Genomic DNA, 16,465 nt, shown 5'->3' with positions numbered 1-16,465 from the left:
TGACAAATGTTGATGGTGTTGAGACAGTAACCAGCCACAAATTTATTTTCAGTTCCTTTATTTAAAGGGTACCATTACCGCTTTCGAGTCATTATGATTTATCTTCAGACGGTTTTCATGCTTTCATTAAAACGTTTTTTACAGATTAATTGTTGTAAAATATAAATAATTCATAATTATAAGCACACCACACAGATGGTCGCGTTACAGATTTTGATTAGATGTGACTTGTAAAATGTCGGTTTGGAGTGGTTTTCGTCACATTCCTCCAACAGATGTGAATACATTCCCACTGCATTCTTATCGTTGCACACGGAAATTTTTCTCGGTGAACACTTTACATTTGTCTCAGGAAAGATTTCTAGCACACACCACGTGTTTTAATACTATACAAAGTGCTTACAAACATATGAGTGACAAAGATGCTATGATATATCGTAAAATCATGAAGATCTCCGATGTTTGGAAAAAGATTAAAAATTCACTTATGGAACTGAAACGCTTTTTACAGTACTACAAAGAGACATTGATTTGTGAGCTTTAAAGCGAATACTGTTACATTAATAACAAATATGATCATTTTTAGTGGGTTTGTCGCATCTTCTATCTGTTCTGTCAACAAAGCGCAGTCATTGTTTCGCCTTCCCCACAATATTATCTATGCGCTCTTTCCAATTTAAGTTGCTCGTAATTGTAATTCCCAGGTATTCAGTCGAATTGACAACCCTTAGATCAGTGCGATGTATCGTATACCCTAAATTTTTTGGATTTCTTTTAGTACCCATGTGGATGACCTCGCACTTTTCTTTGTTTAGTGCCAATTGCCACTTTTCGCACCATACAGAAATTCTCTCTAGATCATTTTGTAATTGGAATTGATGGTCTGATGATTTTACTAGACGGTAAATTACAGCGTCATTTGCATACAATCTAAGGGGGCTGCTCAGATTATCACCTAGATCATTTATGTAAATCAGGAACAACAGGATCTCCCTTGCGGATCGCCAGATATCGCTTCTGTTCAACTCGATGATTTACCGTCTATCACTACAAACTGTGACCTCTATGAGAGGAAATCACGAATCCAGTCACGCAACTGAGACGATACTCCATATGCACGCAATTTGGTTAATAGTCGCTTGTGAGGAAAGGTATAAAAAGCCTTCTGGAAATTTAGGAATATGGAATCGATGTGAGATCCCTTGTCGATAGCACTCATTACTTCATGAGAACAAAGAGCTAGCTGGCTAGCTGTGTTGCACAATAACGATATTTTCTAAATCCGTGTTGGTTATGTTTGAATAAGTCATTTTCTTCGAGGTGATTTATAATGTTCGAGTAGAGTATATGCTCCAAAATCATACTGTAAATTAAGGGCAGTGATATGGGTCTGTAATTCAACGGGTTACTCCTACTCCCATTCTTGAATAATGGTGTGAGCTGTGCTACTTTCCAGTAATTAGGAACAGACCTTTCGTCGAGTGAGTGGTTGTATATGATTGCTAAGAAAGGCGCTATTGTGTCTGCATACTCTGAAAGGAACCTGATTGGTGTACCATCTGGACCGGAAGACTTGCTTTTCTTAAGTGATTTGAGTTGTTTCGCTACTTTCTACTTTTGTGTCACTCATGCTAACAGCTGTTCTGGTTTCGAATTCTGGAATATTTACTTCGTCTTCTTTCGTGAAGGAATTACGGAAAACTGTATTTAGTAGCACCGCTTTAGTGGCTTCATCATCGGTAACATTTCCATCGCTATCGCGCAGTGACGGTATTGACTGTTTTTTGCCACTGGTGAACTTTTCATACGACCAGAATCTCTTTGGGTTTTCTACTGTATTTTGAGACAATGTTTCATTGTGGAAACTATTAAAGGCATCCCGCATTGACGTCCGCACTAAATTTTGAGCTTCCGTGAAACTTATCCAGTCTTGGGGATTTTGCGTTCGTCTGAATTTGGCATGCTTTTTTCGTTGCTTCTGCAACAGTGTTCTGATGTGTTTTGTGTATCATGGTACATCAGTGCCGTCTCTCAATAACTGATGCGATATGAATCTATCTATTGCTGTCGATACTGTATCTTTGAATTCGAGCGAACGTGTGGTGAGGAACGATATTTTTGGTCGTTCCGTTCGGAGAGAAAACGAATAGCGTAAATTTCGAGCACGCTATGTGCTGTTGCCCAAGGGGAAAACACGCCAATTCAAGTCCCATTCCACACACTTGCAACGACTCTCCTTGTTATTTATTAATCGTCATTGTAAATGTAAGGCGGACCAGAAACTGGACACACTTTTACTGAAACGGCAAGTCGGTTGGAATCAGAGGTGTTCTTCGTACTATGAATGCCTCGCCTTGGAACTTTCCTATGATTATCGTTGCTTCAGTCAAGCTGTTCAATAGCTTCACAGCGAGTCTTGTCCTACTGCACAACTTCGGTTGAATCAGACTACGTAATATGATTACGCCGACCTTTAGCTGCTAATTGAGCGGTGCCATTCCAGGCACATCCACTAAATTCAGCAACTTAACTGGATTACTGTCGGCTTCATCAGGTTCTGTAATGGAATCGATCGAATGAAATGAATGGAATTTGTCAGCGATATGACTTTGAATTTTTGTGTTCGTTTTGTCTAAGTCCTTGCCGCAGTGGCAACACAGGTTCCCGTCAGACCACCGAAGTTCAGCGCTGTCGGGCTGGGCTAGCACTTGGATGGGTGACCATCCGATCAGCCGAGAGCTGTTGGCAAGCGGGGTGCGCTCTGCCCTTGTGAGGCAAATCGAGGAGCTGCTTGATTGAGAAGTAGCGGCTCCGGTCTCGGAAACTGGCATGTGGAGCGATGTGCTGACCACATGCCCCTACATCGAATGATGCTGCCTATGAACTCTCAGATGACACGGCGGCCAGTCAGTACCTTTGGGCCTTCATGGCCTGTCGGGGTGGAGTTTAGTTTTAGTTTTTACTGTCTAAGCCCTTACTTTTCGCAGCCAAAATGGCTTGTTCGCTCACGTAAATATAATTTTTGTAATCTGCAGCAATATTCGGGAACACTGAAGTGATAATTCTCCCTTCGGTGTTCCGTTTGACAAAAATGAGGTGGAAACGCAATGAGGCCAGTGGAAGTGTCATCCGGAATTTTGTCAGTGCCACAATATAATAATTTCTTGGGAAACACTTCCGCCAATCCGTCATTTTGTAACGGAACTCGCGTATTCTTTTTTAACTTGAGAGTTATCATGCATCTCTTCAAAGACGTCCAGATTACTGTGCAAATCTTTTAACGTTCGATCGAATGCCTCCAGTGCTCGTTTGTGCGCCATCGTACACTCATCCCAAATTATTATTTTGTAAGTCTGTAGTAGTTTAGTTACTGCTAAATTTTTGGGAGCGTTGTATGTTGGTTCATTTATCATTTGTAAATTCAGTGGCAGTCTGAGTGCAGAATATGCTGTTCGTCCTTCTAACAATTTGGCAGCGATCCCAGAGCGCTATTTGACTTTGTGTGTGTGTCGAAGCTAAACTCATTGAAATTAGGAACGCTTTGACTGTTCCTGCAGGTGTTCCTAGGCAGAAGATTTCTTCGTATCTGTCGTTGACTGCTGTCATCAATGTTTCGTAAGCGGTTTTCTGCTGCTGCTTCAAAAGTTGGATCTGTGTTCGCACTGACTGATTCAAAGCATCTCTACCGTATTGCCGTTTCGTTTAATTTCTCGTTTTAATGCATCGTGCATGGGTCGATTAATTCCTGATATTCCTAATTCGTTCAACACCTTGCCGGCACAAATCCTCTATAGAAGTCAACGCCTCGTTGTGCATCTCAGCGTAAAATTCAAATTCGTGATTCGGTATTGTCGTACGAACTCGACGCAGGATGTCTTCAGTCATATTGTCTTCGTATTTGTTCCACAAATGAAATGGGTTCGATGAAAAACACGTTGAATGATGACGGCAAAATGTCATCAAATTTGATGCGCAGTAGACGAAATAACAGCATCAGCTGGTGTGTTACCCAGATGAATCTAATTCTAGAGCAAATGTAAGCACTGACAGACTTGTCGATATATTGCGCACAACTCACCATTGATAGTTCTTAAAATTGCGAATGAACTCGGTTCACGAGTATTAACCAATAACAAACGCATATAAAAACATTCGTCATTGCTCGAATGAATCGAGTAAATGTGCCCCAAGGCATCAGTAGAATATACATTGACGTATCCAGTAAAAGGCTTCGTGTTTCCGACGTTGGAATTTTCTTGGTGATGCGTTCCATGTGAAATATCGCGGCGTCTCCGAGTAATGCAGTGTTCTTGCAAATGGATCACTTGATCATGTCGTGAAGAAGCTGGTCAGCGCTGTCGCTAATGGTCGTTCAGCTCTCTTTGCTGACGCGAAATAAACTTGTTGTCCATTCTCCAGGTGCACACCTAAATGGTCCATAGCAGGATGAAGATCACGTACGGAGAATGAAATGATTCTCCAAGCTTCATTGCTCTTCCATATGTACCCATCTGAAATTGTGAAACTTCATCGTTGGCATCAGGAACTGCTATACCAAATACAACCATGTTGCTTCTTTATTTGACGTAGTTTCAAAGTATATGATGAACTTAGAATTGCAATACTCAACATAGCAGTGTGCTTTGAATGCTTTGGAAAGCAGCGGCAAATACGGAACAATCCAGCTACTGCCAACTACAACGTCCTTATTTCTGACTTTCAGCGTTACAGCTATGCTGTTATCCTCCACGTAGCCACCACGATATAGAGGGTAAGTGCCACTGCCTGTGATTGTGTCAGCCAGTAAAGCACGTGGGTAACGTTTCGGGCATTTGTTTTCGATCAAGCACGTTGAATCCCGGTTGTCATCGCCACACTGTCCATGAACTGTACTCGTAGTCACTACCTCGTACAACTCTGGATCTGTTTTGCTCAAATGATGGCGACAGGTTCATCAGTTCTTATTTTGTCGACCAACCACAGGAGAATATGTGCAGTCCTATTCTCTGTTACTCCGCAATGTACGTCCCAATGTACGCCCAATATCACACGTCTCCGAGGACACAATAGTATTTCGCAATGAAATACAATAGCCTTGAGTTTCTGTTTGAATACTGGTGGTGTAATATCGTGGCGATCGCTGGGTGACTGACTGGGTAGTACAAGCTGAGTGATTTCGATCCATTTTGCGTCGCAAGTGAAAATGATGAATAAATATGGTGGAGCGTATTGGCGCTTCTAACATACGTCGCTGACAAAATGGTACGGCGTCCAGCATTGTTTACATTTCCAACTCCGTGCATGATATCGAGGGCATGAATGTATTCTTCCGTACGCAATTTTTGCTGTAATAACTTTAAATGTCAGACGTCCCGTTTCGATTTTGATACACATATCTACGGCAAACTGACGAAACCATCGGTGGAATTTTTATATGTGATTGTCTTCGTTTCGACGAATCATCAAACGGGGGCATAAAACATCATGCAGGTGACCTTTTTGTTCGTTTTTTGAACTGTGAGTGAATAACGAAATTTTGTTGGGCATAGAATTGAAACACGATTAATAAAAATGCCACATACCTGTTATTGGATGAATCATGCCTTAATCATCTTAATCAAATAATAATATCCATCCTCTCCTCGGTAAAATATCAGTGGGTACTGTAAGGGTGCATCATCCGAATGATGAGTCTTGCAGATACGCTGAAGATTACCACCATCATGACGTCGAACCAATATGTGGTGAGAAACGAAATTCTCGCCAACAACCACAATAGCAGCGTCATTCATTGTCGGTGTATTGCAGCATCTGTCATGTTCGCTTAGAGCTCTTTCGTCTGGTCATATCACTATTTTGTGATCATCCGAAGGAATCCTTTCTAGTCCTGCGTAGAACAATTTGACCAATTGATTGTCTTCATGTAAGAGTTGTAACTGTGTAATAATCTTTCGCTTTACCGTAGGGCTGATGGCACAGCGCTGATTGATTTCATCATTGGGATTTCCGAGGAAATAAATCTGAGGAAAATTGGATCGGCATTCACTGGTGGCAATAATGTTCTTGAACGAAGGTGAATTTGTTCTTGGATCTGTTAATATGAAGAGAAATTATTAATTTATGAGCCTTGGTGAAACTTTGTGAATAGTTGATGTTTCTGTGATGTGTCTCTGTACTTCATCTCTGATTCAGTCGAAAAAGAACTGCCCTTAAAGTTCAGGTATAATCTCATTCTTCGATAAAATTCTCCCGAAATGATGCGATTTGGATTTAACTGTAGTACTTTTGTACTGATCAGCCGGAACTTAATGAAAACCTACATACTATCGATATAAACCCTTCCAGGTGATAGCAGTATCACCTGGAGAGGAATGACTGCTAGTCAGACACACGCAAGATTTAGTATTTATCCGTCTTCAGCAACTATACTCGTACATAAAGAAATAATAAGCAACGAGACGCATATAAGAAACTTAATTTCTTTACTGATTTCGGGCACTTAGTGCCCTCCTTCAGAAGGCACAACCTTTTGAAGAAGGGCACTAAGTGCCGGAAACCAGTCAATAAATTAATTTTTTTTATGTGCAGGTGGTTGCTTTTTACGATTATTTCACTGTTAACACGTGCCCAATGCATGTAGTATCAGTGAGCGTGCTGTACATGTTTGGAATGGGCAGTTTGACCGAGGGCAGATTGTGTTCTCCCGGAGTCTCGGCACAAACATTTCAGAAACTGCAGGAATTGCCCGGTGTTCGATGAGTGCTGTGGTGAGTGTATTCAACAAGTGAAAAACCACGTCCAGTTGTCGTGGGGTTGGGCGACCACCCCTCATTACTTATGTGGGACGTCGTAGGCTGGGCAGACTGGTAAAACAGCACAGTTGGCTAACTGTTGTGGAACTAACATCAGACGTCAAGGCTTGTGACAATGATAACACCACGACATCGGCAACTGCGACTGAAATGAAGACGTGTCTATCAGAACTGGACATTGGGACAGTGGCAGTGCGCTACATGAACTGATGTATCCCGATACCTTCTTCATCATGGTGATGGGAATGCGCAAATACGTCATCTTCCAGGGAAACAGCTGCATGACATCTGCACTGTGGAACAGAGAAAAGCAGGTGGAGACTCCATTATGCTCTGGGGAAGAATCATGTGGTCATCTAAGGGTCCACTGGAGCTCATGGAAGCCACCATGTCGACCAGGGAGTATCGCACATTGTTAAAGACCACGTACACCCCTTCATGATGATCATGTTTCCCGCAGCAGTGGAATTTTTCAAGAAGGTAATGCGTCATGTCACAAGACCAGGAGCGTGATGCCCACCCCCCCCCCCCCTCCCGCCCCGACCCCCTCAGCTCCCCATATCCGACCCCGATCGAATACTTCGGCGATGTGACTGTATGTGGAGTCAGAGATCATCGTCCCATTTCTCGAAATTTATTAAAATTAAGTGATTTTTGTGTGCAAATGTGGTGCCAGCTCCATCCAGCGACCTACCATGGCCTCACTGCTTCCAAGCCCTTCTGCTGCACCGCTGTTACCCGTGTCAAAGATGGACGTACTGGCTATTAGGTAGATGGTCGTAATTTTTCGGCTGATCAGTGTATATTCTGTAAGTCATTCTTCGATGGAGGTTCTTGGCCAGAGAGCAATGACGCCAGTGGCTCTGGTGGCCGTGTCAATTCCGGTAATTTGAGCTTTCCGATCGTACAACATAACCATGGTGGCTCATTCTGAAATCTCAAAGAATTGCAATGTTGACAAACATTGTTATGCAGTTGACCAGTACCTCTACGTGTTATCGACTGTTGGATCGTACCTGAACGCCAAAGGCTCAATTCGAACTGTCATTTTTGGCTGTTTGTTTTGTCGACTTACAAAATTACTTTGAGCGTAAGCTCTAACTGACAGAGTGAAACTCGACTGTATCCTTTGTTCAGGAGTCATAATGGATCGCGCTCGAGAGATTCGTATACGGTTTGCCTCCAAGCACTGTCTACGCTGTTCGTCTGTCTCACTGAGTCGACAATCACGTAATTGATTCTCCTTGCGTGGGCGACAATCGATATTTCAACGCAGCACTGGGGGCACTTTTTCCAGAGGAATAAAACACTGACTGAAATGAAATGTTTCCGGCACAACAGATTACCAAGACGTGACATCAACATAGTTTTTTATTTTTTTATTTATGAAATCATGTGACAGCAGAACTGTCAAATCGACTGTCACTTTTCTTTCATAAGGACTTTCATACAAAAGGACCATCCCAATTTCCGACTTTTCCGTTGGATTTTCAACAAATTTTTTTTCATACAAACCTTGTCCCAACAATTATGAACACAACAAAAATATCAGCCACATCGCTCGAGTTGTTCTCAAGTGATGATCTTTCATACACGCAGCAGTTGGTTTTTATTCACACAGATATGTTCAGCCCAAAATGCAAAATGTCTACATTCAAATGTTCACAACAATTCTGGTATTACCAAATGCAACAAAGGTATCATCTACACATCCAACTAAAGATAAAGAAACATCATCATTATTTAGAGTAACGTGATTAATTTTATCTTTCACGTGTCAAACTTCTTGCTTTTCTTATAAACCTCTTTCTAAAAGTAACACAATTAATAAAACATACCATTTCAAATTTGTTTCCTAAGTTATCTTCAGTTACGAACCAACCTTCTTCTTTTAGTTACATAAGAAATTAGAAATTTATTGCAATTGAGAAGAAAGGGCGGCAGTGACAGAAAGTGATTGTTAGGAAAATGAGATCAAAGATATCTGATCATTTGGACTTCATTCAGTTACTTACGAAATATTTGTAGAACATTCACACAGTTTTACTGGTCCACAGTAAAATCAAACGTGAGAAAAAATTAGAAAAATCCTATACATTATACTTTTTAAAATTATTCATGTAATTTCAATTTGTTGGTGCATCTGCAAGAATTCTGAAACTTGTGTTGTTAGAAAAAATTAAATGTCAGTTGAAATTCAATCTCATTACCTCAACTTCTTTGTCCAATAATTAATAAAAATTAAAAACATTCACACATTATTCCTTAATAATTATATTATATTGTATGATTCTTTACATAATAATATTTATATTAACTCAAAGCTACCTCCATTCATTTAAATATTTAATTCGTATGTAGGCCTATACCAAAACAAAATGCAACTTTTGTTGATGACCTAATTCAAAGATGTAGAACTTAAAGTATGTGTGATACAATGTGAGCATTTCACAGTAATCGCTTTATGTGATACATAATTATTTATATTAATACTACAAGAAGGAGGTACCATTATCTTTAGGGTTAATGACAATGACTAGAGATGAAACGGATATGCTACAGCTGTCCATTATCAGCCCTATCTGACACAATTTACTATCTGACTGGGTCCAGATAGTAGGCTAAAATCTGGAGGATACTAGATTTTCAATAAATTATGGAAAAGTCGCAAAATCTACTTTATTTAATTCACATATAAGATACTAAACACAAAAAATTGGAATTACTTGACATAAAACATATAGAAACAAATTAATTTAACAAAAGAACAAATTAGTATTCATACTATTACTGATACTGATGGGGTTTCTAGATACTGACAGATAAATTATGGAAGCTCCATGAGATTTTGGGATTGAGTTGAGCTGCGAATGATTCAACTGATTTCAAATAATACCTAACCTCACTTGTAATCATGCTTGTTTCTTGTCCATCAGACTGACTATTATTATTTTCATTTACCAACTCGTTAAAGCAAACCCCAAAACGTGTCTTGAGCTTTGCGAGAGAAAGTTGATTCAGTCTTGTCTCTACTTTTTTCAACTGGCATTCGAGACGACCTGCTACTGGTGGAAAATTCTTCGCAAAATTCCTATGAGATCTTCTGTTGAGTTCTTTCAGTCTCAACAATCTCCAAACAATCTGTGTCGAATCTTGGGTTTAAAAAGTTGGCAGTCGGGTAATTTGGATCTTCACTTAAGAAGCTGAAACGACTTTCTAATCCAGCTTCCAATAAGGCCCTGTTGTAACTCAGAGGCCCTTTCTGCTGTTTCTACCTTATCTTAATACTTATTTAATACCACAACATGTAATTTTACTCTGGATATGCAGGAGAGACGAGAACTTATTTTATCAATTTCTTGAAGGACTTCAAAAGCTTAACCCACTTCTCCATCAAACACCACTGATGTGACATCAAATTGCTAAGCTTATCATGAACAGCCACATGCCGACATTGCCGGTTTTTGTTTCCAGAAGCGTTGTACCATATAAAAGGTGGAATTCCGTCTCATGCTGATAAGTTGCACCAAATGATGCTTTAGTAAATTTAGTTCCTTCTGGACTTTTTTTGTAAGCTAAGCTCGAATCATTGAAGTGCGTACGAGACATATACCAGAAGCGATTATTCCTCCTACTTCAACCTGGACCTTGAATGGCTCAGTTATAATCATCTGAAGAAAATGGAACATCTGGAAGAATTATACTAAATCTCTTGAACAGCTTTCTGCATGTTAGCGCCTGTGTAATTAATGAGTAAATGCGTTTGTTTTGGAAAATATTCCTGTGATGGAATTAAGTCTATTTGTGATGCAAAAGGAGACAGCCAGAGCTGCAACCAGAGGGATGTTTATTTAGTCGGTGACCGGTTTCAGGATGCGGTGTTCTCAAATCAACCAATGTTTTCCTAGTAAAATGTCCATCAGGGAGGAAGTAAAGAAAGTTAGTAGATATGATTATGGTCGCAAATAACGTTCATTAACCAATGTTAACTTTAACTAACGTTAGTTGGGATTATAAGCTTATGTACACACCTCGGTCACTGCTATTTAGACATTTTATTTGGCAAACCTTGGTTGGTTTGAGAACCAGTCACCGACTAAATAAACACCCATTTTAGTTGCAACTCTGTTCTCTTTTTTTGCGTCACAATTTAAAAATGAGTTGCTTCCCACTATACCCGGCACACTGGCGTTATGTAAGCTTCTTTGCTGTATTTTCTTCATCATGACAACAATGATAGGATCTCACTGCAAGAGCTCCGTGTCCCAGCTGAGTTGCAAAGCTTGTTCTAGGACTGTTGTAAGTCCAGTCGTTTTTGATAGATAATGGCTCATTGTCTAGTGCAGTCAAATCTGCTATTAAATAATAAAATTTTTCCCTCATACGTCGTGTATGTCCCAAAGGAATTCGCTATTCAACTTTATTTTTTCTATGTTGAAGACGGATTTGTCTTGGGGGCAGCTCAAGGTGATGGAGCGCCGCGGGCGCCTATAACTTTATTAATAGCCTGAGATTTATTTTGATGTTTCGTTGTCAAATGTGTTTTCATAGTTGAAGTACTAATTAGAGAAGAAATATGTCATTAGGCTTAAGGTGCACTAGTATTTTATATTAGTTTAAGTGGCTTATTATAACGACATTTTGCAAAAGCATGAACGTATCTCAAACAAGTTTAAATAAATATTCGATAAATGGGTAACTATTCAATGGTATCAGTAATCGTATTTATGGATGAACACCTTGTTGATCACTGTAATAAAACAAATCAAAACAAAAGAATAGAAAACAAATTAGGGTATTGGTACATATCAGCTTTTTTAGATCCACACTATGAAAAATTTCAATTCTGTCCAACAACAAAAAATCAAACTTTTTATTGGCACTGTTTATACCAAAAACTGCAGAGATCTCTTTTTTACTGATTATATTTTTTGTTATTTCATTTGCAAATGAACAAATTATTTTCAGATATAACATCAAATAACGAGAAGTTAAATAGGTCATATTTCACAATAAATCGAATAGTTAAGTCACACAATCAATGTGTCAATCTTTCGCTTCACTCATGAATGATGATGCCCAGATTCAGCGGAATATGCCCGATCGTCCGCTCCTGACCTCTGTGAGCTCGCTCACACCACTCTTTACGACTTGCTCTGTGGAAATGTTCAGCCGAATATCGGACCGATGAGTAGCCAGCCATTCAGCTATCTGGACATCTGGTATCCAGTCAAACAGCTATCCGTTTCATCTCTGGTAATGACAGTACCGCTGCATTGTTTTCTTTCCTAAATTTTGGATTGCCATAAGTTTCCTTGCTATTTTAGGGTTTCGTATTCCCATGCACACATTCCTTGCTGGCAAAATGGATCCCACCCAAAGAAAATGCTGTTTTGGGAACTGCTGTTTACTCAGGTGACTTATGTTCAGTACAGCCTTCTAATTTGCTTGTAATGGCTTTATCTGTATATAGTTTCAATGCAACTGAAATATGTATGGATAGTTCTGAGAAACCTCTTATTAGTTCAGAGAAAAGTTTGAGAAGCATTCCATTATTGTGGAGTTGCAAAATTATAGAGTTCTATTTTCTTGAATGTCTCAAGCATTGTATTCTTAATCTCGGGAAGCATGGTATGCTTTGCGAATAAGAAACTGTTGAGAATCAAAACTGGATGAAGATATCAGAGGTTGAAAATACCACGACAGTTGTAAAATACTTTATTTTCACACGACCGTTTTCCGACTGTTATAAGCCCATCCTCAAGAATCGTACCGGAAGTGGCAAAAGACGGGGGAGAATTTTCGCACGCCGCAACACACATAAAAAAGAAAAATCAATTTTTTTCTAAAAAGTTTTCTAAACCTTTAAAAAACATTTCGAAACCGCCGACAGGTTATGTGCTGTGAAACCTATGTCAATGCGCAAGCGGCACCAGACACTACTATGGACGACTGCCTGGGTAGGGTATATATGCGGGCATTTCGAAAAGTAAAGAGGCATGGGCTCGCAGTCCTTAAATAGAACATTTATTCAGAAAATGTCAGTAACATCTTATTAAGTGGATTATTTGTTATTTTTCGACATAATCACCCCTGTTATCCACTCATTTGTTAAGTCGGTGCACAAGCTTTTGTATCCCACAGTCATAGAAGGTTGCCGCCTGTTGTCGAAACCACATTTCAACTTCATCTTTGATCTCTTCATCATCGTGGAATTATTTTCCACCAAGATGTGACTTCAGGTAACAGAAGACGTGGAAGTCGGTGGGCGCAACGTCCGGGCTATATGGCGGGTGGTCCAATTTGAATTGTTTGAGTTGTGCTTTGGTTACGAGCGCTCTGTGAGGCAGGTTGTTGTCACGAAGGAAGCAGACTCCACTTGTCAGCATTCCCCTGCGTTTGTTTTGAATTGCCCTTCGAAGACGTTTCAAAGTCTGGCAATATGGAGCAGCATTAATTGTCGTTCCAGGAGGCATAAATTCCAACAGAAGAATGCTTGTCTGTCCCAAAAAACAGAAGCCATGATTTTCTTTGCTGAAGCCGATGTTTAGAATTTCTTGGCTTTTGGTGAATTCGAATGGCGCCATTGCATTGATTGTTGCTTGGATTCAGGTGTATGGTGATAAACCCACGTCTCGTCACCTGTCACAATGTGATCAAGGAACTCATCACCTGCTTCAGCATAGCGTGTGAGGAAGTCGAGTGCAAAGCCCATCCTTTTCTTTTTGTGTTCCTCCGTTAACAGTTTTGGAACCCAGCACGCACACAATTTCCTGTACCTTAACTTGACAGTCACAACGTCATAAAGAGTTTTCCGGTATGATCTGATGCAATTCTTTCAATGTGAGACCTCTATTCGCACGAATTGCTTTCTATGTTCACTGAAGAAGGGCATCAGAGATGACAGATGGCTGACCTGTTCTTTGTTCGTCGTAAACATCGGTCCTACCTTCAGAGAAATGACGACACCATTTCGTTACATTTTGTCGAATCATAATGTTCCCATAAACAGAAACAATTTCTTTGTGGATATCCGCTCGTCGCTGACTGTTTGCATGAAGAAAACATATGACGGAGCGCACTTTGCATTTGGCGGGATTCTGAATCGGCGCAGCCATTTTAAACACGACCTACTCCAACCAGAAGCAACGTTCAACTGCGAGGAGATAGCTAACGGTTCAAGGTTAAGACCAGTGTTGTCCACTTCCCAGGCAAAACTCTTCTGTTCCTCTGGCGTACGGTGTATATTTACTTTCCGAAATACCTTCGTATACAAATGACATCACGATACTTACGCTGTGCTGTGGTCCCCGAGCACCGCGTGTACCAGGCGCGGTGTGCTGAATATGAGCGCAGGACAGGGAGTAGCGGGTGCGAACGAGGAGAGAATTGGTAAACCAGAGTGGCAAAAGTGCTGCCATCTTTTGACAAAGACAAGAACACGGGGCCACTAGCCCGGCTGTTCACAATTGAATTGCTGTTTCCAGTACCACACCTGAGAATGGACTTATACAGGTAACAGTCAGAAAATAAAGTAATCTGCAACTGAAGTGGTATTTTCAACCTCTGCTATAATGCTTAGTTGCGAATGTTCTGCCAACAGGATTGTTTGTGGTTGGAAAAATATAACTTTGCAACCACTTGGTTACAAAGGCACCATGATTTGAATAAATATTAATCTGTTTAATTTATTTAGTTTTGTTCATGGAACTTTGAGAAACGATCAGCTTTTCTCTTTAAAAATGAAGCTATAACGACATTGTTTTCTCGACGTTACTGTAGGCGATCAGCTGGGCACAGTAATAGCAATGATGACATCAGGAGCAATAGCTCAGAGCGCCGTTGGGTGGCCATTTATCTTCTACTTCTTTGGTGGACTTGCCATCCTTTGGGGAGTGATCTTATTCTGGTTTGGAGGGAATACCCCATTTGAACACAAGCACATTTCTAGAGCGGAACTTGCTTATATTGAAGAGTCTTGCAAGGATGTCTCACGTGAACATAAGGTAAGATACAAGTTGTTTCTTAAGAAACACGTATTTTTGTTGTAAATGTTCTTACTGAGACGGTTTTATGTATGTTGTTTATAGAAGTTTCCAACGCCGTGGGCATCGATTTTCACATCACTACCCGTATTTGCTCTCATAGTAGCCACTATGACACAGAACTGGGGATTCGACACGCTTTTCACAGAATCACCAACGTATTTCAGTAATGTTCTTGGATTTGACATTGCTTCTGTAAGTAAAACGGCTTACGTCATTAACTGTACTTGGGTATAAAATGTGTGACTGAGAAAATAATTGTAGAGTGCTTTCCTCCACACTGATCCATTGCAGATATCAATATTCTGACATGTTTTCGACTTTGCTGGTAACTTTATAAATGAGTCTGGAAAAATTATAGATGTTGTGTCGATTATCGGAACTGTTACAGATAAGCGAAGAGTGAATCATTGTCAAGCCATTCCGGCCCATCAGCGTTTGACAGCCCTTATCACGGATGTTCGTCTAACGATGCAGTGAAATAAACATGTCCTAGATATAAACAAATGTGCACGCCTTTTTGAGAGATAAAGCCAGTTTGAGAAATTTCAAAAAGTTATAATTTCTAATTCTAGGGTCGTCTTTATGTTTGTGGATGTAGCGTACGGTAATTACGCAAAGTCCTCAGCATTCCAGTCGAATGTCAGAATTTGCCACAGTCATACTCCAAGTACCAAGAGATGATGAATATGTTATACTGTTTCTACATCTACAGCTACATATATACTCCGCTGGCTACCAAGGGGTGTGTGGTGGAGGGCACATTTCACGCCAAAGTCATATTCCCCCCTCCCCCCCCCCCCCTTTTGTTCCACTCGCGTGTCGCACGAAGAAAAAACGACTGTCTGAACGCCTCAGTACGAGCTCTAATTTCTCTTATCTTTGAGTGGTGATAATTGCGCTATTTGAAAGTTGGTGGTAATAATATATGCTCTACAATCTACATCCTCGGCGAGGATCGGATTCCGGAATTTAGTGAGCAGCCACTTCGGTTTAGCGCGCCGTCTATCTGCAAGTGTATTCCACTTCAAACTTCCTATGAGATTTGCGACGCTCTCTCGATGGCTAAACGCACCAGTCACTAATCTCGCTTCTCTTCTTTGCACCTTCTAAATCTCTTGCATTAGACCCAACTGGTAAGGGTCCCATACAGACGAAAAATACTCTAAGATTGGATGAACTAACGTATTGTAAGCAATTTCCGTTGTTCAAGGACTGCATCGCTTCAGGATTCTACCAAGAAACCACAACCTAGAGTTCGCCTTGCCCGTTACTTGTGTAATCTGATCATTTCATTTGAGATCATTTCGAACAGTCACACCCAGATACTTGACGGATGTCACCGCTTCCAAAGACTGGGCATTTATTTTGTACTCGTACATTAATGGGGATTTTCGTCTTGTTATGCGCAGTAGCTTACACTTATTAATATGGAGAGATAACTGCCAGACATTACACCAAGCATTTATTTTCTGCACATTCTCATTGGTTTGTTCACAACTTTAGTGTGATACTTCTTTCCTGTAGACTAGAGCATCATCAGCAATCAGTCTGATGTCGCTGTCAATACCATCAACCAAACCGTAAAAAGCAGCGGACCCATTACGC

At 40.4% G+C, this 16,465-nt stretch overlaps 1 protein-coding gene across 1 annotated transcript in view; it reads left to right on the top strand.

Moving 5' to 3' along the window:
• Positions 1 to 16,465, top strand: part of LOC126288766 (vesicular glutamate transporter 2.2-like) — a gene marked incomplete at its 5' end in the record, with an annotated part of 61,981 nt that overhangs the window by 11,332 nt on the left and 34,184 nt on the right. The window contains 2 exons of the mRNA XM_049984898.1: positions 14,595 to 14,818; positions 14,903 to 15,052. Of these exons, the coding sequence (XP_049840855.1) occupies positions 14,595 to 14,818; positions 14,903 to 15,052 (374 nt within the window). The remainder of the gene's footprint in view (positions 1 to 14,594; positions 14,819 to 14,902; positions 15,053 to 16,465) is intronic.

The sequence above is a fragment of the Schistocerca gregaria genome, chromosome 1 (genome assembly GCF_023897955.1).
Source record: "Schistocerca gregaria isolate iqSchGreg1 chromosome 1, iqSchGreg1.2, whole genome shotgun sequence".
NCBI lineage: Eukaryota > Metazoa > Arthropoda > Insecta > Orthoptera > Acrididae > Schistocerca > Schistocerca gregaria.
Note: the sequence above shows the minus strand (reverse complement) of the source record. Positions and strands in the feature narration are given on the sequence as shown.